The 22,929-nt window shown below is 36.6% G+C and overlaps 2 protein-coding genes across 3 annotated transcripts; one reads left to right on the forward strand and one right to left on the reverse strand.

The window, feature by feature from the left end:
* The first annotated feature begins 13,634 nt into the window (after positions 1-13,634).
* On the forward strand, positions 13,635-15,194 carry LOC130630193 (uncharacterized). The gene is made up of 2 exons (XM_057443592.1): positions 13,635-14,561; positions 14,656-15,194. The coding sequence occupies exons 1-2, from the start codon at positions 13,721-13,723 to the stop codon at positions 15,177-15,179; spliced, it is 1,365 nt and encodes a 454-aa protein (XP_057299575.1). The 5' UTR covers positions 13,635-13,720; the 3' UTR covers positions 15,180-15,194.
* A 4,346-nt stretch (positions 15,195-19,540) lies between these two features.
* On the reverse strand, positions 19,541-22,538 carry LOC130630191 (uncharacterized). 2 transcript variants are annotated; one of them, XM_057443591.1, is made up of 2 exons: positions 21,301-22,538; positions 19,541-20,871 (listed from the first exon to the last, which is right to left on the reverse strand). In XM_057443591.1, exons 1-2 carry the CDS (start codon positions 21,905-21,907, stop codon positions 20,261-20,263), a joined length of 1,218 nt encoding a protein of 405 aa, XP_057299574.1. In that variant the 5' UTR covers positions 21,908-22,538; the 3' UTR covers positions 19,541-20,260. The 2 variants fall into 2 exon arrangements, with proteins under 2 accessions (XP_057299574.1, XP_057299573.1); XM_057443590.1 differs by having other exon boundaries at positions 19,550-21,927; positions 22,063-22,531.
* Positions 22,539-22,929: the final 391 nt, after the last annotated feature.

Raw genomic sequence — 22,929 nt, forward strand, 5'->3', positions numbered from 1 at the left:
TCTGACCTTGAACTTGTGTAGCGCTAATATATTTTTGCATGCCCTAAAACATTTGATGTCCATTTTATTGTTTCCGGTTGCCATTCCGTGACATATTTTAGCTTACAGCATCTGATTCCCAGATGTTATAGCATTATGCGCCCGTCGCAATGTATTTGTGACCTCGGCAAGTGTTGGGCGATTGAACGTTTCATCTTATCTGAAACGTACTCTATTATTTACATGCGTTTCATAATTCTCCCACGTGTAGCCCTTATTAAATTGGGCCTTAATATGGTCTTGTAACAAAATTATTAATTCATATAAGGGTTGCATATAGATGTGACGTTTGGCATTGCCTTTTGATAACCTAATAAGATTAAGACAGGGAATGCAGGTTTTTGTAAGTTGACCTTTTGCCCTTTGACTTGAACTGGCTTAGGGGCAGAGATTTTAAACATTTATGACACTGTTTGGCCTCCTCTTCCATATTTTCTGTCTCCCCTATAGGAGATGGAAACTTTACCATGTGGTCTATTTTTGTTTGGGCACGATGCTGGCCGGTAGCCACCCTTTGGAGACGGTCATTTCACGAATTGCTCTCCCTGCAGAAAAATAGGCAATGATCTTAATGACATCGCTGGTGTCCATTTTTGTGGATGGCCTTGTTATGTCAAAAAATTTCTTACCTGCCATGGCATAGGCAAAGGTGAAACCAAAGTTTACGACTATCTTGTAAAGCAAAGCTAAAATTTCCTTTTCTTTCGGTGTTACGTTACTTGCCATTTTATTATTATCATTTTTTACCAAAATCATTGCATGCTTGGGATAGGCTGGGGTTTACCCTGTTTGGGCTCCGGATTAGCTGCAGGCTTGTTGGGTTCATTTTTGCCCCTGCCAAGCATATACCATACGGCAATCATGGCTATTGCCCCGGCTCCATAGATGTGGACACTGCCCATCGACTGTACGGTACTGGTCCCAAAAGAGGCTTTGACTGTAGCCTCTACACTACCCTCTTGTTGCTTCATTTCTTCTTTCCTCTTCTTCATCGGTGCCGCCAACTTATGTCCCTGTGCAACTCTTCCCGGATACTTTGGGGGCTTTGTAATGACTCTCTTTTCATGTTTCTTTTCTTCACTCATTATATTTATAGTGCCGTCTCCGCCGTATCTTCCTGTTTCTTTTTACCCATGTGCCTGGCTGTGTGGCCTGCTACAAGTAGTGGGCTAAGCACCTTCCAATAGTGCAGTATACGAGTATTCCCAGATCCGGCATGGAGTCCCGGATTATAGGATCTTCCTCTATATCCCTGCATAGCTCGTCAACAGAGTCAATATCCACAAAATTCCCAATCATGCTGGCATATAGGCCGATAACATGGGTGGACAGTGCTTTTGCTGTCTTCTCGCCCGTCTCCTGGAGTTCCCGTTGCACATACTCTGTATGTACATTATCGATGGCCTCCTCCGGGGCCTTGCCAACAAAGCTTTACGTACATTTTTTAGGCAAAAGATATTCTTTACCTTTGCGTAGGGCCTCCTTTAAAATTTGACGCTTATCAATGGGTTTCTCAATATTTTCAAAGGATTCTGTGTAGGTGGCTGTGTCGAATACTTGCGCAATATCGGACGACATCTTTATTATACGTCTATATCGAAAGAAGCAAAATGCGATCAGGGCATAAGGCAGGAGTATAGCAATACATAAACATATCTCCATTTTTTATTCCCCCGTAGACGCTAGGCGGTAATGACCTCTTGCAAGTGTTGTTATCTGGTCCGGTTGTACGAGACGTTTATCGTCTGCCCTGTTGAGTGCCAACTTCAATACTTCTTGGGCATATACCTTATGACCCTTGTTTTAGATTAAGATCTGGCTTTTGTATATGTCAGCCCTCTAAACATCTTCGGTAATCATCGAAGGTTATCGACTTCTTCGTGACACACCTCTTGACGCCTTTGGCTTTTCGATCACCACCTTCTTTGGTAAGACTCTTATAGGCATACACTTTTGCCCTCAACGTAATGAACTATGTCATGATTTTGCCACCAAGCTCGTCCTTTATCAAGCCCACCACCTTCTTGTTTTTCCCCATAGGAAGGGGTCTCCCATCATCTGCATTATAGGCACTTGTATCGAAGCGTGCTTCAACATCGTTGGCTATATACTTGTAAAAGTCGTGGGTTCGAATGTGGTATACAAACGAGTCCGTGTCCATGTAACTCGTACATCACCATTTTTGACATGCCCAATATAGCCTGGCCAATATATACGGGTTTGTTCATCTTGAACTCGGTCTTGCCCATCTCTACACCTAGGAGGTGCTTGCTAAACCTGTTTACACCCTTGTAATTTGGTTTCACCACAAGCTTCGTGTACTTCTCATCATTGGTGACCAGTTGGATGTTGCGGTGGTTCCGGATGTTTTCCATGGTCTTGCCAAACACGCTTAAATTCATCAGCTTATAAAAATCTTTTTCGAACTCGTTCTTCGCGTTTGCTCTCAACCTCGTGTTGTGATCGATGTACCCCTTTAACCATGCCTTCTGGTTGAACCGCATAACCCTTCGTTCTTTCTTGAGCTTAAGCGCATGCTTTAAAGCCTCGTGAAATGCCCTGATATGCACCACATATTTCCGCTTGTCCCCCAAATTCGGTACTAATTTCTCGACCTTGTGGACCATCGTGCGTTCGGGTAGAAACGGCAGCTCCCTAAAGTAGTCAATATCAACCTGTAATATGTACCCATGCTTGTTCCCTTCAACGAGCTTCCCAATCCGCCTTTCGGTGAATGCCTTGGCATTCGATACCCATTTAAAGCCATCCGTTGGGAGATCCTGCCTCATAGACCATCCACACAGGTTGTTGGCATCGAGGTACTGGAGGTATGAGGAGCGGAGTAGAAATGGGCGGGATCAAGCTTGTAATTGTCCAGGCAGACACCACGAAATGTTTCAAAGACATCGGCTAATAGCAGGACGTCTATTGTCAGGTAGATATCATGGTAGTCCCCCATAGTGATGTTATCTCCCTCCGGGTTAATGACATTCCATACCTCTTTCGCATAGGTGTAGTCCCTGTCGCTTATACCCTTCATATTTAGCTTGCTGTAAAAGGCCTCCTTTGGTGGTAGTTCCAGCTTTTCGAATTGCTTCCATCCATCCATGTACTCGTAGGGGTACACACCCTTTCTTAACATCAGCCTGAAGACATCATCCTTGTCGATAAATTTAGCCATGGATGGTCCGTTTGCCTTTACCCGGTCCCGATTAAGCTGCTTTGTGGTACCCGAGTCGCAATTTTCACACTAAAACTTTGCCATGTATCCGCCGTCTATGCTCCGGAATTCTAGGGAGGTATATGCACACTGTTGACATTTAATATCTGCTGCGCTTGTTCCAATGAGGTTGCCTGCCAATTTATCCAGTGATGATGCCATGAATCGACAACTATCGATAAACCTGATTTCGATTGTCTTGTACTTCTCGCCACCTCCAAGGGGTACCTTGATTTTCACGTTGAAGCTGATATATTTGTCTGTGTTTTTGGCAATACAACCAATGTCCTGGGTGTCGTACTTCTCACCCAGTTGCCGGATAAACAGGTGAGCATCATACCCGACAAGTTGTGGAAGATGACGGGGATGTGGCCGGGTATCTTGTGTTTGAGGTTGCATGTTGCGTGCGCTGCGCCTCTATACAGACCCGTATAGTGGCAATGGTCCCTGACTTTACGGTTATTCTCATAGTTATCAAAGGTTTTCAGGCAGATATGATAGTGCGTGGCCTCGTCATGTTCCCTTTTTAGGACCTCTGTTAGTTTGGTCATGGGTTACTGAGGGCAGGTATTATACAGTCTTTTCACCTCATCCTCCAGATGGTTCACGAACTTCGTCACGCAGTCCTTGCCCCTATAGACTGTTAGTGGATCCGGTACATCCCCATAAGCAAAGGTACTATACGTGCACCAACCGGATGGTACATGCTTGCTTAGCCTTTTAGTCTTGGTGTCCCTTGCATTTTCTACCGGGACTAGCAGACTCTCGAAATCTGCATAGATGGCAAAGGGTACCTTGTATTTCTGCTGGTCATCTCTATAGTAAAGCCATTTTTCGGCCCCTGTTGTCATTGTAATTTTAACTGCCTTTTGATCGATGCAGTACCTATAATGCTTGTCACTTGATTCAGCCGTGGGAAAACTCTGTAGACAATTCAGGCAGAAGTGCATTGGGTTCCTATTCTTTTAGATCTCCTTTCCCAGGAGCCTCGAGAGACTTTTGACTGCCGTATAGTGGTTCTTTTTATCATTGGTGATGTACAATAGAGTCACCAACTTGGTACGTCCGTTGTGCACCGATCGACGTAGGATGTTGATCCTCTTCCCCGTTATATAAAGAACATTCACCGCAATATTGGGATTATTCGCCTCAAATTTGTAGATGCTTTTGATACTTGTTGGGTACGCTATACCCTCATAATTATGAAGGCCTACGTAGGTTTTATCTGAGAAACTCTATTTGGGTACTTCCCTATTTCCTCATGATGGAGTGATGCTATAAACACTCCTCGTCCTCATTCACCGGATTAATGACAGCCTTCTTGGATGCTACAAAAACAAAAATGAGAGAAAGGGACCATTTTTTGAGAAAAGCAAGGAAATATAACAACAGTTTTGACTGGGAAAGCTATAAAAGAATCCGTAATAAAGTCACCACTCTTATACGTCAAAGTAAAAAGAAATATCACCAAAACATTTTTACTGAAAACGTCAATGATTCTAAAACATTTTGGAATGAGATTAAAAAGGTTTACCCGGTTAAAACAAAAAAAGGTGTTAGTAATGTTATCGATGTTGATGGATGCTTAATAAGTAATAAATCGAGGATAGCTGGTTGTTTCTGTAAATTTTTCTCAAGTATCGGTTCCAAACTTGCGAATACTATTACTTCCATTGGTGATCGGAGATGGATGTATTATGAGTCGAGCTAGCTTTCCCTTAACAAGAATATGTCAGTGTTCAAATTTAATGCAGTTACTCCTGATTTACTTAAAAAACGACTAAAGGAACTGAAAGTGTCAAAAGGTGCCGGTCCGGATGGAATACCGCCTCGTCTCATAAAGGATTGCGCCGATGAAATTGTACTTCCATTATGCTACCTAATTAACTTGAGTCTTTGGTCTCATACGTTTCCATCGGCTGAAAAAGTAGCACGCGTGACTCCAGTATACAAATCGGACGATAAATCAAAACTTGATAACTCTCGACCAATTTCCGCGCTAAATGTATTCTCAAAGATTATAGAACAAATTGTACATCACCAACTGTACAATTATCTAGAAAAAAACAACCTTCTTCAATGCCAACAATTCGGATTTCGTAAACAGCGATCTACGCAAGAAGCAGTGTCATTGTTTGTCGAAACTATTCGCAAAAATGCAGATAAAGGAGAATGCACTGGGGCGATTTATCTCGACTTGCGGAAAGCCTTCGACACTGTGAACCACTCGCGGCTTTTACACAAACTCCAACTTCATGGCATCCATGATATCGAGTTGCAGTGGTTCGAAGATTATTTATTCAATCGTACCCAATATGTCACATACGATAACATAAATTCATCACCTCAACAGATTACTTGTGGTGTGCCCCAGGGTTCAACCCTGGGTGCATTACTATTCCTTCTACTCGTTAACGACTTACACCAACTACTAAGTAAATCGAAAGTACTTTTGTATGCCGATGACACTGTTGTATATTACTCATCAAAATCGAGCAAAGAAGTTGAATCAGTTCTTAATAACGAAGTCCAACGTATTGCAGACTGGATGAATGAAAACTGTTTAATAACAAATCTTAAAAAGGGAAAGACTGAGTTTGTTTTGTATGGAGCTCATCAAAACCTACGTAAACAGGAAGCATGTACCATCAAGATAAATGCTACGTCCATTAACAAAGAAGATAATTATATCTATCTGGGAGTTAATCTTGACAACCATCTGACACTACAGGAACATCTCAACACAACGTACAAAAAGGCATCTGGAAAGCTCAAATTACTCAAAAGTATTCGATATCTTTTGACAGCTGACATAGTAAAATCGGTTTATAACACTGTTATCCTGCCAAATTTACTTTATTGTTATCCAATAATGCTGTCTTTATCGAGAACCCAGGAAGACAAGCTACAATATTTACACAATCGAGCGTTTAAAATTTGTGGTGGTACCCATCAATGGGATTCTATTGCAACGATCAAGAAACAAAGAGCTGCGGTTGAAGTTTTCAAAAGCATCAATGGCATCACTGAAAACCACTTCAATTTCGAGCAAATCAACCACACAATGAATACTCGAAGAAATCAATCAAACATCAAACTTGGCCATCTTAGGACTGAATTTGCAAGAAAATCTTTCGGTCATCGAGGTGGTATGATTTTTAACGAATTACCAACTGTACTGCAGAAAGAATCATCATTGTTTTTATTTAAAAGAAGCATTAGGGTTATTAAATTTTAAATTTTACTTTTGTTCCCACACAGCGTCGCGTCTAATTACCTCTGCGCACTTAGATTTCCTTTCCATCAGTTTTGTTTTTCCTCTTCATGTCTTTTTCAGTGTGGTGTCGAAACTATCTATCCCAGCACATTCGCCTATTCTACTATTTTGTATATTTCATTTTTGTCTTATAGATAATACATTTTTTTATCATTTTTAAAATTTTTAACATTATTTATTATATACTTGTATATACAGGAACCTTATTGATACCAGGATTGTCTTTATGAACCCTGATTGGGACACCTGTAAATAAATATGAATAATAATAATAATAATAATAATAATAATAATAATAATAATGATGATGATGATGATGATGATGATGATGATGATGATGATGATGATGATGATGATGATGATGATGATGATGATGATGATGATGATGATGATGATGATGATGATGATGATGATGATGATGATGATGATGATGATGATGATGATGATGATGATGATGATGATGATGATGATGATGATGATGATGATGATGATGATGATGATGATGATCTCTTATAATAATACGCTAAGTGTGTCTGTCTGTCACTTTTGCAAACACGATATTTTTTAACACCCGAATGCGCGAGTTTTTCAAATCTATATAATAATACGCTAAGTGTGTCCGTCTGTCTGTGACAGGCAAAGTCGATGTGTTCATTTTCCTTTGACGTAGCCGAAATTTCCTTTGAAGTCTCCGAAAAAGTTATATCCATTTTGCTAGCGAGTTTACTTTGTTTGCTGAAAAAATTTTAACGGCTTTCTTTACAAAAATGGTGTCCCTCGACACCGAAAAAAACAGCAACAAAAGAACGGTCCCTTCGTCTTGAATAAAGTGAAAAAAGTAATTCAGAGAAAAAAAGTCCAAGAAGTGAAGTAAGAAGTGGTAGCTAGAGCTAGAAGTAAAGAAGTAAAGTAGTTAGTTTAGAAGTACAAAATAAAGGCTATAGTTTGAAGTGGATTTGAAATCAATAATAGTAAGAACTTTGTGTTTTCAGACGTTTAGTTTTTATGTGGATCAAGCAGACTCGCATTTTCCAAGAAAAGCCTCAAATTCTTGAAGTTTTGTATTTTACCGCTTTTTTTAAAAAAAAACCTAACCACCATATTGGTATATGTTTTTGTTGCATAATTAATGTATCCCTGGCGCGTAACTAATGTGTTTGTCCTAAAATTCAAAATGCTACATAAAGCTGTTAGCTGACTAACAAACGGAAAACTTTGGTATGTTGAACTTACTGCTCACTGTAATGTTATTATTTTTACACTAGCCATAGTTACCACTAATGCGCCCCGAATTGCTAATAACGATTTCAAACATTCAAATTTAGAACGGGATTTAAAATTAAAATGGAAAATGGTGGACGTTTGAAATCTATAAAAACTGCAGTGTTAGAACTTATTATTTTCGTTATTTTCACATTTGGCTAAGGCTCTATCTATAAAGTTAGATCTTGATTAAATATATGTACACTTTCAACGCCTCTAGCCTTCTTGTTGTGTAATTTCACGTAATCATTGCTTTTGATTTTTGGTTAAAATTCGTTCAAAAGACTTACGCATACATTTTTAACTTATCAAATCTCCAAAAATTCTTGTGCTGTAATAACAAATTGTGTCTGAAAGCTATTCTGCTGAAACATTTTCCGCCAAATATGACGAATATGATAGAAATGCAGTACGGAATTGCATAGAGGCTTGTGAATAAGCTTATTGCCCAGGGGAAAATTTTTAAATAAGAAGCCCTGCGACTTGAAGATTTCCGTCATTAGCCTAAAAGATTCTGAAATTTGAAGTAGACTTTAAAACGGAGAACAATGGGGTATATAAACACATCATAAGTATCCTAATTCTCAATTATTATTGTAATTAACGTAAAATACAACTTGATAAATAAAAAATAATTTTTTTTTACATATATATAGTATATATTCTAAAACAATAGTTAAAACTTTAACTGGATTTTTTTATAACTGATCTCGAAAATTCCAGGATGCAGGATTGCTATGTATGAACTTCATGATTCGAATATATATAATAACTTCTGAACAATTTCAATTTCAATGAATTTTACTCTGTTAAGTTACCAATAAAATCCTTAAAAATTTCTCTCGTTGAAGATTTCTCGAAAATGCTGATGGTGCATGGTTTCATAACAAATGATCTGAAAAAGAAAGTATATTTAAAATTGAGAAAGAAGAATACAATTTTACCAGAACTGAATTAATACTAGGTTGTTTAATTATTGTCTACTTATCTGATTTAAAGTTAGAATTTATTAAAAAGATACAAATCAATGCCATGTGATACACAAAAGGTATACTATATAAATAAAAATATATATATAAATTTAGTCAAGCTGGCTTTGATATCATTGTTAAACAAGTATAATATTAAGCAGGCGATACAAGATTTTCAAACCTGTGGACAATACAGGACTTATTTTGTTGAAATCGATTTATTGAATTTTACAAATTTGATTGTTTATTATCGAGGAAATTGATTGGTCATTGTTTTCGAATTGAATTGAACAAGTTGATACAAAAAAGGGTAGACACTCAATAAATTTGTCAGATTTGATAAATCAACAACATCATTTATAATTTCAAGAAAAAACATAAAAAAGGGAAGAAAACAAAGAAACCTGTAACATACTGTGGGTAGCGTCTAGTTGTACTGCAAAGGCTAACTATGTTATGTTATTGGTTAATTTATCAGTTCAACTTGACTGTTCCGTGCAATGAACAACAATATTTTTTCATGATTCAACAAATATCTTTTTATATATATTCATGCGGTCGGATTCGTGTCAACCAATCACGGGCAGCCATTATGAAATGGGGTACAAATGCCGTAATTAATGTTTTTGTGGTGAAATCTTCATAAATACAATACTGGATTTTTCAAGGAATTCTTTTTTTTTTAGTCAAATCTTTAATATGTTTTAGATACTGCTTAATTTTTGCCATTTTGCGACATTTTAACGACGTTTTACTTGTAAATTCTGTTTAAGTAAGGTTGCTACTTTGAAGGTTTGACCGTGAAAAGTCCACTTTGTTCTCCATCGGATAGCAACGAAGGAGAACATTCTGACCGCAAGAATACATGATAGCAGCCTCACAAAGGTTCCTTTAGAAGTTATTTTACTCACCCAAAACGCCTATACTTTTTACGGTGTATGTGGCTTATTACACAGGGCAGGATAAAAGTTTTTTGTTCCTTCTGAAAAAAGGGACTCTAATGAAAGCACTATTTTGTGCAGTTCTAGCTTGATAGCTGTAGTACAAGTGAGAGTAGTTTTACGACTATTAACTTATAAAATGCAAGAATTTAAAAATAAGTATTTAGCTCCCTAGCTACATCATTAAAGCTATTACGACAAGCCAGACCATCGGGAAGGGAAGACCAACAAAATGCAAGCAGTTTTAGTCATGGCCATACACGGAATGTTCTGTTCTTGATTGACTTTAAATTGTGATGCATTTATAAATTGCGGCCTTTGGATCAACGCCATAAACCGTTTTGAGTTTAATTTCATATAAAATATAAGTAATCCTTCTACTTACTGTTAACAAGTTTCGAAACAACTTGGACAAAGAAAAACAAACCTTTTCTTGAAGATAAATTCACGTGGGCTGCAGTGACATTTAAGCATATTAAACGAGACAATATTACAAAGCTTTAAATTAACATAACAAAAGAATCTCGATTAATATTTTTTATGGCAGTCAAATCTTCAGAGACAACAAAGAAACCGAGACAAGATAAGTTTTGCTCGATCAGTGTTATTTTTGTCTTGATGGTACCAAACACACAGGTTGTGTTATATCAAACCTAGGTTGGATGTTCGAGCCGAAGTTCCCCCGCGAAGTTGAGAGTAAGAAAAAAACTTCTCCCATACATAAAACAAACACTATATACCCGCGGTCCACTAAATGTGCGCCCCTTCGGCGGGGCGCAATTACTATTGTTTCTCTTTATATGTTTTTTACTAAGCATAAATAGCTAGCTTTAGTTTTAGCTAAGTATTCCCAGTTTAAGTGTATTTAACTGGGGCTCTTAGCTACTGTTAGCTAGCTAATGTTAGCCTCCAATGCCTGCTCCTCATCCCATGGCTTGCTCTAACCTATGACTTATATTGTTATTCCTCTTTTTTTGTTATCTATAGCCACCTTTTGTTATCTATAGTCACCTTAGTTTCCAAACTTCTTTTCTTTTATGATCACGAATTATGATGTAACAAGCTAGCTAGCTACCTACAAAATCTTTCAAAGCCTAGCTTTTGCAGGATAGTAGGATGTATTTTTATGCCCATAAGAGTATAATTATTTTCACATTTTCACAGGGGACTACGTGCAATATGACCAGTGCAATAAATTTTTTCAGAATTTGAAGCGTGTGTGTTAAGTTATTTTTTATTGTTTTATTTCTGACATTCTGTTAAACTTTTGTCAGCCTGCATGTATAATACCAGGTTATTTTAACAGGGGGTTGTAGACATTTGATTGGAAATTTACGTGGGTTTATGACTTTATTTTAATTTATGAGAGGATGGTAAAGTTGTTTGTGTTTTTGCTTGTGTTGCAAACTACTGCTTTTTAAAATTTTGTGTAAAATTTTGTGGGGAAAAGACCACATGCAATATACTGAAAGAACAAATTTTGTGGAATTGGCCTCCACTAAAGGCTGTTGTGTAAGCTAATGGCTTTTTCATAGTTCGTGTTATAAACTTTTATTGGGGAGAACTAAACTATATATATTTGATGTCATTTTTGCTGGAAGTAAATTCCATGGTTTCACGTTTTTGTTAAGAATTTTAAAATTGTGGTAATAACTGTGTTTGGTGATGATGAAAAAATTAGTAATTGTTCTGACTAAAACTTTTTTGTTTTTTATATTTTATGTATATAATGCCTGATTTTTCTATAATTTGATGTGTTTCATAACTTTTTTGTGGAAGATTTTTGCGCAATGGCAATATAGAACATGCTAAATGAACTGATTTTTTGTTGATTTGGATGTGCTCCTCAAAAACCGATCTGTTTTACATTTTGTGTTAACTTTTGTGAGGACGGACCGTATATACATTCTGTTTTCCAAAAATAATATCTTTGTTGATTCAAATTTACTCCTTATTCATTTTTGACATTCACGTTTAAAATTGTTGGTAAAGGTCACTACAGATCATCATACTAAGGAAAAAAAATTTGTGTTCTTAACCTGTTCATTTTTACAATTTGTGTATATTTTTTGGGAACAGGATAGTATGTAATCGAAGAAATGATTTTCCAGATATAAATTTGATGTTTTCAATGAAGAAAATATTTGAGATGTGTTATTTTTGACTTTATTATTATTGTTGATGTTGTACATGATTCTATACATTATTTTGATTATTGTTTTAAGCTCTACACAAAATGATCTTTATTGATTCAAGTTTATTCTTTGCTCATTGATTTTTTGACATTTAGGTTTAAAATTGTTGGTAAAGGGTAGTACGGAACTAAAAGAGAAAATTTTTGTGTTCTTAACTGGTTGATTTTTACATTTTGGGTAAATTTTTGTGGGAGAGGATGGTATGCAACAGAAATGACTGATTTTTCTCGATTTAAATTTGATGTTTTCCAAACTATGGCTTTTTCATATTTTCGTATAAGCTTCTAAGGGAAAGACAATATTTAAAATGTGTAAAAAAATTATTTTTGTTGAGTTGTGCTCTTGCAGGCCTCTTTTTTGACATTTTAGAATAAAATACTAAGGGTTTTCAACATAATCACTACATATTTGAGATGCGTTATTTCTGACATTGTTATTATCCGTGTTGTAGCTGTTGGTGTTGTGACTGTCGGTGTTCTTACTGTCGGTTTTGTGAGGTTGGTGTTGTGAGTGTCGATGTTCTAAGTGTCGTTGTTGTAACTTTTTATCAACTAGATTTTACACCTTGCAAGCTGTTATTTTTTATTTTGCGTAAGATTTGTGTGGAGGATTTAATGCGATTTGACATTTGACATTTTGTGTAAGATTTTAAGAACATTTATTTTTATATGCATTGCTGACGTCAGAAAAACATCTAAAGCAACCTATTTTTCATAGGCCCTTTGCCTAAGTGGATTTTTTCATAGGCCTTTTGCCTAAGTGGATTTTTTCATAGGCCTTTTGCCTAAGTGGATTTTTCCATGGGCCTTATCGTCTATCTTATATAATAATACGAAGTGTATGTGACGGTCATAGTGGATATCCTCATATTCCTTTGATGTCGCCGAAAAAATTATGTCTCAAATGTTAAATTTTATGACGTTTCGGCGCGACGTCAATAACGCTACTTTATATATATCCTATATATTAATTAATGAAGCCATTACAGTGCACCTAAAACTTTGAGGTCAAATAACTTGGAAACGAAGTGGTGACGTCAATGATTTTTCACCGCGTGGGTAACTAAGGACCACCTAGGACCAATATAGGCAAGCTTCCCAAACCTGGGTCCCCAAATCCGTTTCGGAATGGATGGGTTAATGACGTCATCAAAAAACCTTCAAACCTTAATATCTCTGCAACCGTTTGTCAAAAGTACATAGTCCTATACATTTTCTTGATCAGCGTTTCAAGGAGTATACAAATTTTTTATAATTTGTTTTACAGATTTAACGGGTCATTGCTGACGTCAGCAAAATTTTTTAAGCCCTTATATCTCATTAACTGCTCATCAAAAGCACATGATCATAAACATTTTCTTGATCAGCAGTTTAAGCAACGTGAAAACAAGGTGCTAACTTTTTTGTGTGGATGGGTTGCTGACGTCATCAAAATTAAAATGACGCTTTTTTCATTTTTATCCTGCCTAAGTGGATTTTTCCACGGGCTTTATTGACTAGTAATAATAATAATAATAATAATAATAATAATAATAATAATAATAATAATAATAATAATAATAATAATAATAATAATAATAATAATAATAATAATAATAATAATAATAATAATAATAATAATAATAATAATAATAATAATAATAATAATAATAATAATAATAATAATAATAATAATAATAATAATAATAATAATAATAATAATAATAATAATAATAATAATAATAATAATAATAATAATAATAATAATAATAATATATAACCATAGGAGATTATTTTTGTTCCGCTACAGCATTCGTTTGTATTACTTAGCAGAACATGGCTAACAGGCAACTGCGAAGTGAAGTTTTGAAACGCGCCCTGAAGGCATGCATCGTCCAACCGGTAATAAGAAAATATCAGGTAGTAGCCGTTCGTGCGATGTGGGGAAGTGATGTTGATGCCCGCGAGGTCATTTGGGGCAAGAGAATGCAGATGGAGAACATATTGCTTAGCAACGAACAAGTATCCTGTTTTTTTTCTTGTATTACCTATATGGCCAGACCTCGTAAGAGAAAGTCGATGAGGAATGAAGGGGAGGAAGAAGAAGGAGCCGACTCTAGCAGTGAAGGTGATAACAGAAACGGCGCAAATGCGCCTGAAACATTTCCTGGCATTTCTTTCTGGATCGCGTGCGACTTACCAAACTGTACCTTAAGTCAATTTGAAACAAATTTGTCGAAGTCTTTTATGCAAGCCGGGTTGAATTTAACAACGTGCAATGCTATACAGACAAGAGGTAAATACTTGAACCTTTTAGTACTTGAAATACTGTCAATGTTTTTCGAATATTTTACGCCACATTTGATATTTGTAGGCAAAACCAGTGCATTGCAAGCATTCTCAGGATCGTTATACCAAGTCTTGAAAGACCACAATAGGGAAGAAGCAAAACGGATAGTTGAGATATCCCATCGCACAATGATTAGGAGTGCAGCTAGAGATGAAGGTGTTCAACTTGACCACGTTGCTGTAATGGAAAGCGAACAGTACTCGATGAAACCCTGTCAGTTAATTCTAACAAAAAATATTGATAAAGAGGTATATCAAGATGTAATTCGTGGTTTATCCGAAATCAGATTTACATCGCTTGATTTAAAAGTAATTGATAAATCGGAAGGTAAGTTGCCACGAACAAATTTACTTACTTCTCCAATAATAAGACAAGTTTTTTGTAGAAGTTAAAACATGTTTTTACATTGTTACACGCATAGGCACAGAAGTAACTATTCCCGTTAAGCCAACTAACAAACTTTGTCAATCCGTGGATATAGTTCGAAGGATGATGGAGAGGAATAGCTTTGGACTGTGCAATGGAGGTGTATACAAAAAAATAGGAGAAAGCAGATACACATACGTTTACTGTTGTTCGGTGAAAAGCTATCTCTATCGCTCGTTGAAAAACAAAGCAATCGCCAACGAAATTACGCCAAATTTACGAGAGTTGGTATTTTTGCTGTCGGACGGCGAGTGTCAAATAATTGATCAAATAACTCTGGATTACAATTACATTGAATGCTTGCCAAATGGAGTTTGTTATAACATCGCCAAAAAATGTTTCGATGTCAAGCCAAATTTAAAGGGATCTCCCCGAGCATTCGTACGGTACTTTCATCGTGAGGGAAAAAATCCCGAACCAAAGCCATTTATAGAAGGTAATTGTTTTTACTTTTCTTTTACCGCGTTAAGAAAATGTGTTTTTTTTCTTTTAACGCGTTGTAACATATCAAGGTGGTAGTTGTAACGTGTTGTAACGTATTGTAACTTGTTGTAACGCATTTTCAGTGAAAAAAATGTTGGCTCTTTTTCTTTTAACGTGTTGTAACATATCAAGGTGGTAGTTGTAACGTGTTGTAACGTATTGTAACTTGTTGTAACGCATTGTCAGTGAAAAAAAATGTTTTTTTTCATCTTTTAACGCGTTGTAACATATCAAGGTGGTAGTTGTAACGTGTTGTAACGTATTGTAACTTGTTGTAACGCATTTTCAGTGAAAAAAATGTTGGCTCTTTTTCTTTTAACGTGTTGTAACATATCAAGGTGGTAGTTGTAACGTGTTGTAACGTATTGTAACTTGTTGTAACGCATTGTCAGTGAAAAAAAATGTTTTTTTTCATCTTTTAACGCGTTGTAACATATCAAGGTGGTAGTTGTAACGTGTTGTAACGTATTGTAACTTGTTGTAACGCATTTTCAGTGAAAAAAATGTTTTTTTTTATCTTTTAACGCGTTGTAACATATCAAGGTGGTAGTTGTAACGTGTTGTAACGTATTGTAACTTGTTGTAACGCATTGTCAGTGAAGAAAATGTTTTTTTTTTATCTTTTAACGCGTTGTAACATATCAAGGTGGTAGTTGTAACGTGTTGTAACGTATTGTAACTTGTTGTAACGCATTGTCAGTGAAAAAAATGTTTTTTTTCATCTTTTAACGCGTTGTAACATATCAAGGTGGTAGTTGTAACGTGTTGTAACGTATTGTAACTTGTTGTAACGCATTGTCAGTGAAGAAAATGTTTTTTTTTATCTTTTAACGCGTTGTAACATATCAAGGTGGTAGTTGTAACGTGTTGTAACGTATTGTAACTTGTTGTAACGCATTGTCAGTGAAGAAAATGTTTTTTTTTATCTTTTAACGCGTTGTAACATATCAAGGTGGTAGTTGTAACGTGTTGTAACGTATTGTAACTTGTTGTAACGCATTGTCAGTGAAGAAAATGTTTTTTTTTATCTTTTAACGTGTTGTAACATATCAAGGTGGTAGTTGTAACGTGATGTAACGTATTGTAACTTGTTGTAACGCATTGTCAGTGAAGAAAATGTTTTTTTTTATCTTTTAACGCGTTGTAACATATCAAGGTGGTAGTTGTAACGTGTTGTAACGTATTGTAACTTGTTGTAACGCATTGTCAGTGAAGAAAATGTTTTTATCTTTTAACGCGTTGTAACATATCAAGGTGGTAGTTGTAACGTGTTGTAACGTATTGTAACTTGTTGTAACGCATTGTCAGTGAAGAAAATGTGTTTTTTTTCTTTTAACGCGTTGTAACATATCAAGGTGGTAGTTGTAACGTGATGTAACGTATTGTATCTTGTTGTAACGCATTGTCAGTGAAGAAAATGTTTTTTTTTATCTTTTAACGCGTTGTAACATATCAAGGTGGTAGTTGTAACGTGTTGTAACGTATTGTAACTTGTTGTAACGCATTGTCAGTGAAGAAAATGTGTTTTTTTTCTTTTAACGCGTTGTAACATATCAAGGTGGTAGTTGTAACGTGATGTAACGTATTGTAACTTGTTGTAACGCATTTTCAGTGAAAATGTTGGCTCTTTTTCTTTTAACGTGTTGTAACGTATTGTAACTTGTTGTAACGTAGTTCTAAAAAAGGTGCACTGAACTACATTTGTAGGTGTCGAAAATAGCTTCCCAGATAGAAATGTGCGGTTGCGTTTTTATCAAAAATGGTACCAAATTTTGCTCGCCGGTCAGTATCCCATGAAAGAAAAGAAATTGTTGCTGGTAGGTCCTCCTGATAGTGGAAAGACTAGTTGGTTTGCTCCATTTCAAGGTAATTAAATAAAGTTCGTGAAAACTTCTGACTTTTAGACGGCACTTACTGACATACATTTGTCCTTTTAGGCATTATTCCAGAAATGTACATTGCTGGCGTGGTTCGGGATGGTCGATTCTCAGGCCACCTGATAAATAGAAATACACAAGTCGTATTTATGGATGAATGGACTAGCGACAGTCTATGTTGTGAAGATGCAAAAAGAATATTGCAAGGTAAGTCGATGTCGATGCAGTACATGAACATTTACTTTGAATAAAATGTGGCAATGTGCAGATGGGATACCACTTTCTCTTATAGGCGGCTTGGTTATGATCCCGCAAAAACACAAAGAACCGGCCCGTTTTCAATACAATTCGGGTTTTTTTATAACAACTAATATAATGCCGGACTTCGGAAATGGTGTAGATGGTGAGGCTATCCTGCGTCGTCTTGAAGTTTTCGAAACTAAGACACTTCGAGTGAAGGACAATAGCATAACAAGTAAGTATCTCATGAGAATAAATGATAACAATGGTGTAAATCAATATGCATAAAAATAAGTAATGACTTTTTTCCCGTAGAGTGGATGAGAATGCACTGCATGGAAGTATTTGTGTACGTTGCCAGCCAGTTGAAAGACATCTCGCTTTTCACCAGCGAAACCAATGTTGCGAAGAAAAATCAAGTAGGCGCTGTGTACAACGACGTTGATTGCGATCCGTCGGTCTTCTTGGACGAAGAGCAAACATTGGAAGCATCTAGCAGTTGTCTAAGCACACGAGTTCAGATTGAGAATGCAGTTCCGCAAGAGGCTATCGACTATGCCATTATTGCGGCCGACGATAGGGATGGCATTTTGTACCATGCGCTTAACTTTGATCATGAACTGTTTGACATAGAAAACAAGTTACACAGTGCTGAATATATGCGCAAAATGTACGAGATAGCCGCTGGGGCATGGGAGGAAATCTGCCCATTAATTAATAACGATGAGACCTTGGTAGCATTCAAACGCCGTAAAAGGATCAACTGGCAGGGTAGTGACACGTTCTACGACACGTGGTTGCTTGCTACAAACTCCTGCCGCGATTGCTTCCCGACGAAAGAAATGAAGGAGCTCTACCCTGATTGGGCACAACTAATTGAGCAAGACGAAGACGAAGGAGAAGGTAGTAGCCACGACCGCGAAGAGAACGAGGAAGAAGAAGAGGAAACAAACGAAGAGGAGGAAGGTCATAGGGAAGAAGAAGAAACAGAAGAACATGAAATCAATGCTAAGTCGACAAAACCTGTTTCCACTGTTAAGCAAGAATATATGCCGTTTTGTCCAGCAAATAACAGTACTGCTTTTATAGACCTCGTGTCAGATGATGAAAGTGTTCCTGAAATTTCTTCAGTAAAATTAGAGCTATTTTCCGCAGATAATTCAACCACTTCTCTCGATTGTGATGTTATCTGCATTAGTTCGGACGAAGAAGACAATTAAAAAAAAACTTTTTTGCGTTTTCCTTCCCTCATATCCCACCACATACTCCTTTTCTAAAGTGACATGCGAAAAGCGGTTTTCTCTACAGAAATAGGTTACAAAGCGTTACAACGTGTTACAAGGCGTTACAATCAGCATGTCCATGCGTTACCAGGCGTTACAAGAATCAATCTAGCCATTTCCAAAAATTTCACAGTCATTTTTTCATGGAAATAGGTTACAAAGCGTTACAACGTGTTACAAGGCGTTACAATCAGCATGTCCATGCGTTACAAGGCGTTACAAGAATCACTCTAGCCATTTCCAAAAATTTCACAGTCATTTTTTCATGGAAATAGGTTACAAAGCGTTACAACGTGTTACAAGGCGTTACAATCAGCACGTCCATGCGTGACAAGGCGTTACAAGAATCACTCTAGCCATTTCCAAAAATTTCACAGTCATTTTTTCATGGAAATAGGTTACAAAGCGTTACAACGTGTTACAAGGCGTTACAATCAGCACGTCCATGCGTGACAAGGCGTTACAAGAATCACTCTAGCCATTTCCAAAAATTTCACAGTCATTTTTTCATGGAAATAGGTTACAAAGCGTTACAACGTGTTACAAGGCGTTACAATCAGCACGTCCATGCGTTACAAGGCGTTACAAGAATCACTCTAGCCATTTCCAAAAATTTCACAGTCATTTTTTCATGGAAATAGGTTACAAAGCGTTACAACGTGTTACAAGGCGTTACAATCAGCACGTCCATGCGTTACAAGGCGTTACAAGAATCACTCTAGCCATTTCCAAAAATCTCACAGTCATTTTCTCATGGAAATAGGTTACAAAGCGTTACAACGTGTTACAAGGCGTTACAATCAGCACGTCCATGCGTGACAAGGCGTTACAAGAATCACTCTAGCCATTTCCAAAAATTTCACAGTCATTTTCTCATGGAAATAGGTTACAAAGCGTTACAACGTGTTACAAGGCGTTACAATCAGCACGTCCATGCGTTACAAGGCGTTACAAGAATCACTCTAGCCATTTCCAAAAATTTCACAGTCATTTTTTCATGGAAATAGGTTACAAAGCGTTACAACGTGTTACAAGGCGTTACAATCAGCACGTCCATGCGTTACAAGGCGTTACAAGAATCACTCTAGCCATTTCCAAAAATTTCACAGTCATTTTTGCATGGAAATAGGTTACAAAGCGTTACAACGTGTTACAAGGCGTTACAATCAGCATGTCCATGCGTTACAAGGTGTTACAAGAATCACTTTAGTCATTTTAAGTAGGAATGGGGATGAGTGTGCGTTTAATGAATGTCGCATTTGCGCCATTATTTGCATACTTAAAGGCTTACAGCGTGTAAGTTTCACCTAAACTGTGTGGACGCTTATGTGTACGCTAAAATGGTGAATGAAGAGGCAGTTGTGGTAAACGTTTCGGATAACGAATGCTCAGCATCTAAGGAGGTTTTACCGTTCTCGCATTCCTGTTCAACGCTGGCAATTTCCGTGGAAAAAAATATTGTTTGCTTATCAGATGATGAAGTTTTCCTAACTATACCGATAGCGGCTTTGAAGGGAGAACCAAGTTTTTGCGAACCGCCTTCACACACGAGGGTACTTAATACACCAGATTATTGGCCAAATCGAAAGAGGAAAAAAAGCCTTTATGTGTACGCCGGTTTTGACTGTAACAAAGTTAAAAGACTATTTGAATATTCTGGTTTTCAAAAATCTTTGTAAATTTACAAAGTTATTTTTATTATAAATACAATTTAAACTTATATAAATTGTTTTGTCTTCGCTCTAACCGCCAATGTACTAGCTTTACGGCTACAATGAAAGGAGTAGTTGGGATCTGCGAGAATGGAAGTCCATTTTGCATTGCCATATTTTTGTAGCCCAGCTTGTAAAAACTTGTCCTCCATGGCACTAAAACTAACTTTTTTTTGTCTCGTTTGAACAGGTGTTTCGTGTTCCAAAGTACTTCCAGACGTTTTCACATTTTTGGTGTTACTATTGATTTCGCTTACAGTTAAAGTACACGTTGTTTGATCTCGTAATTTATCCATACATAACCTGGCTTTTGCAGCTATATTGCGCGATTCAGTCTTCTGGTAATGAACTTTAGCTACCTGCGACGTGTGTTTTTGATCTTGAGAAAGAATTGCTTGTTCTTTTGTTTCTAAGTGTGCAACACTTTCGGTTTCGATGATTTGCCTATATCGTGTAGGATTTATATACTTACCAATTGCTTGATAAACAATTCTACCGAATACGTCCGAAATACGCGTCAACTGCTTACCATTTCGACACACTAGTAGATAATCGTTGGTGGGGTTCAATCTTCGTCGTACATTGTCAATGTATTCGTTTATTAGTGTGAGTACATCTATGGAAAAATAAAGAGAGTCAAATCCGTATTTCTCCGCAGTTTTAAAGACATTCTGATCTATAAAACCATCCTCTTTCACGCCTTTAATCATTGTTACTGTAAGAGTTTGATACGTCATGGGTCTTGAAGCCTTCACCATTAAAAATAATACAGCTACTATGAAGGAAGTCGAAAATGATAAATCGTGTGCTGCGACACATGCACTTGCGTTTTTAGCATTTAACACAATTTGTTTATATTTTTCACTATGGTATGGTATCACCTTTTGTAAATCATATAGTGTCGCCCAACAGTCTATACTGTTTAGATATTCAACACTTAAGATACACTTCCATTCAGCTTTCATTTTACGAAGGAGGAATTTCTTAACACGGTGCAAATAAATCTCTGCAGCAACAAATACCGACAAATTTTTTTCAGTCGTACCTGTGCTTCGTCTGTAATCAAGCATGTGCCCAATAGCATTCATGTAGCCAATTATTCCTGAGAAGCCAACCTTCCATTGGTCTCTCAAAAAATCTACGAAATCAGAAAGCATATTAATAGAGCCAACACAGTAGTCGATAACAGGGAATGGTACTTCCCATACCGAAGGAGAATCCTCGCAGCAATATTTGGCATACTTTAAAACTTTACAAGTTATTTGATCGGCCTGAGAATGATCTTTACCACCACCACCTGGACTTTTTAACCATGTCCTAAATGCAACTGCCAAATTACATGTTTTAGCAAAAGACGGCATTGAAAATGTGGAGGCGCGCTTTCTTTGGGGATCTTTTATGCGATTTCTCGTACTGAAGTGGGGAAGTACTTCGTCGATATTCGGTCTTTTATCGAAATAATAAAACCATCCATGACGGTTATAGACATGTTTTCTACACCCTCTTTTACTTCCATACGACTCGCTGTCACAATCAGCCACAGGACAACAAAAGCGGTTATCTTTATCAGGCATTAACTTAAGCCTTTTCGATCTCATTGAGGCTCCCAATGCCTCTTTCCACGCAGGCTTTTGCAAGACTCGTTTTGTCATTCCGATTTCTTTAAAGTTCTCTAGAAACAAAATTTATAGAAAGTTTATAACAATATTAGTTTTTAACAAAGCATAGAAAGTAGGATAAAAAAAAGAATTCATTTGAATAAAAAAAGAATCCTATTAACTATAAATTTAAAGTTTGAACAACTTACCTTATACTTTACTTCGTATACAAAGTATTAGTTGAGAAACTTCTCATTAAAACAATTCCTTTTTATAATGAAGGACGCTCTCCATAGCAGAGTTAAGGTAGCAGCGAAAACGGAATTATTTCAAGTGGCACAATATAAATTAGACTGCAGAGTATTCATAATTAAATAACTATTCCTCAAGATAATCATTTCGCATATATTATCGTTATGATATATAAAAGAATTCAACGGAACAAATAGAGTGGAACGATATATACCGTCACATAAATTCCATCAAATTCCCTATGGGAACGACACGTTCTTGTCTTGTGAGTAACAATAGAACAATACATTCCGCTTTTATAACAATGTTTTAATAAGTTGTTAAAGAACACCAAGTTCCTTAAAAATGGTTCTTTTTTAAAAAATTGGAACATGTAAAGTATTTAATGTGTTTAGGGTGTAAGATAATCGCACATAGAATCACGGACCATTATAATTTCATACGCTATATAATAATAATAATAATAATAATAATAATAATAATAATAATAATAATAATAATAATAATAATAATAATAATAATAATAATAATAATAATAATAATAATAATACCCATTTGGGTAGAGAGATGTACGATGAGCCTCTTGTCAGGCGTAGCTTGTCATTTACGTCGTTACCCTGAAATACTGAGGCCATATTTCTATGGAAGACTTTTTTCACCTCGATGTACTCCTCACCATTAGCCCCCTCTATATTTGTTGGTTTTTTCCACATTATAGCGACAGCTGTACCTTCGCTGATCCCATATCTTCTACCTGCCCCTCAACTAAGGCTTTCACGTTTGGCCTCACCATTCCGATATACCCATCAACATCGGCATTTCCT

Source organism: Hydractinia symbiolongicarpus, chromosome 2 (assembly GCF_029227915.1).
Source record: "Hydractinia symbiolongicarpus strain clone_291-10 chromosome 2, HSymV2.1, whole genome shotgun sequence".
NCBI lineage: Eukaryota > Metazoa > Cnidaria > Hydrozoa > Anthoathecata > Hydractiniidae > Hydractinia > Hydractinia symbiolongicarpus.

Excerpts from the sequence above, each read along its gene's own strand:
- LOC130630193 (XM_057443592.1), top strand. The coding sequence starts at position 13,721 with ATGGCTAACAGGCAACTGCGAAGTGAAGTTTTGAAACGCGCCCTGAAG. Across the intron at positions 14,562-14,655 it reads AGTAATTGATAAATCGGAAG|GCACAGAAGTAACTATTCCC; the intron begins GTAAGTTGCCAC and ends TTACACGCATAG.
- LOC130630191 (XM_057443590.1), bottom strand. The coding sequence starts at position 21,907 with ATGACAAAACGAGTCTTGCAAAAGCCTGCGTGGAAAGAGGCATTGGGA.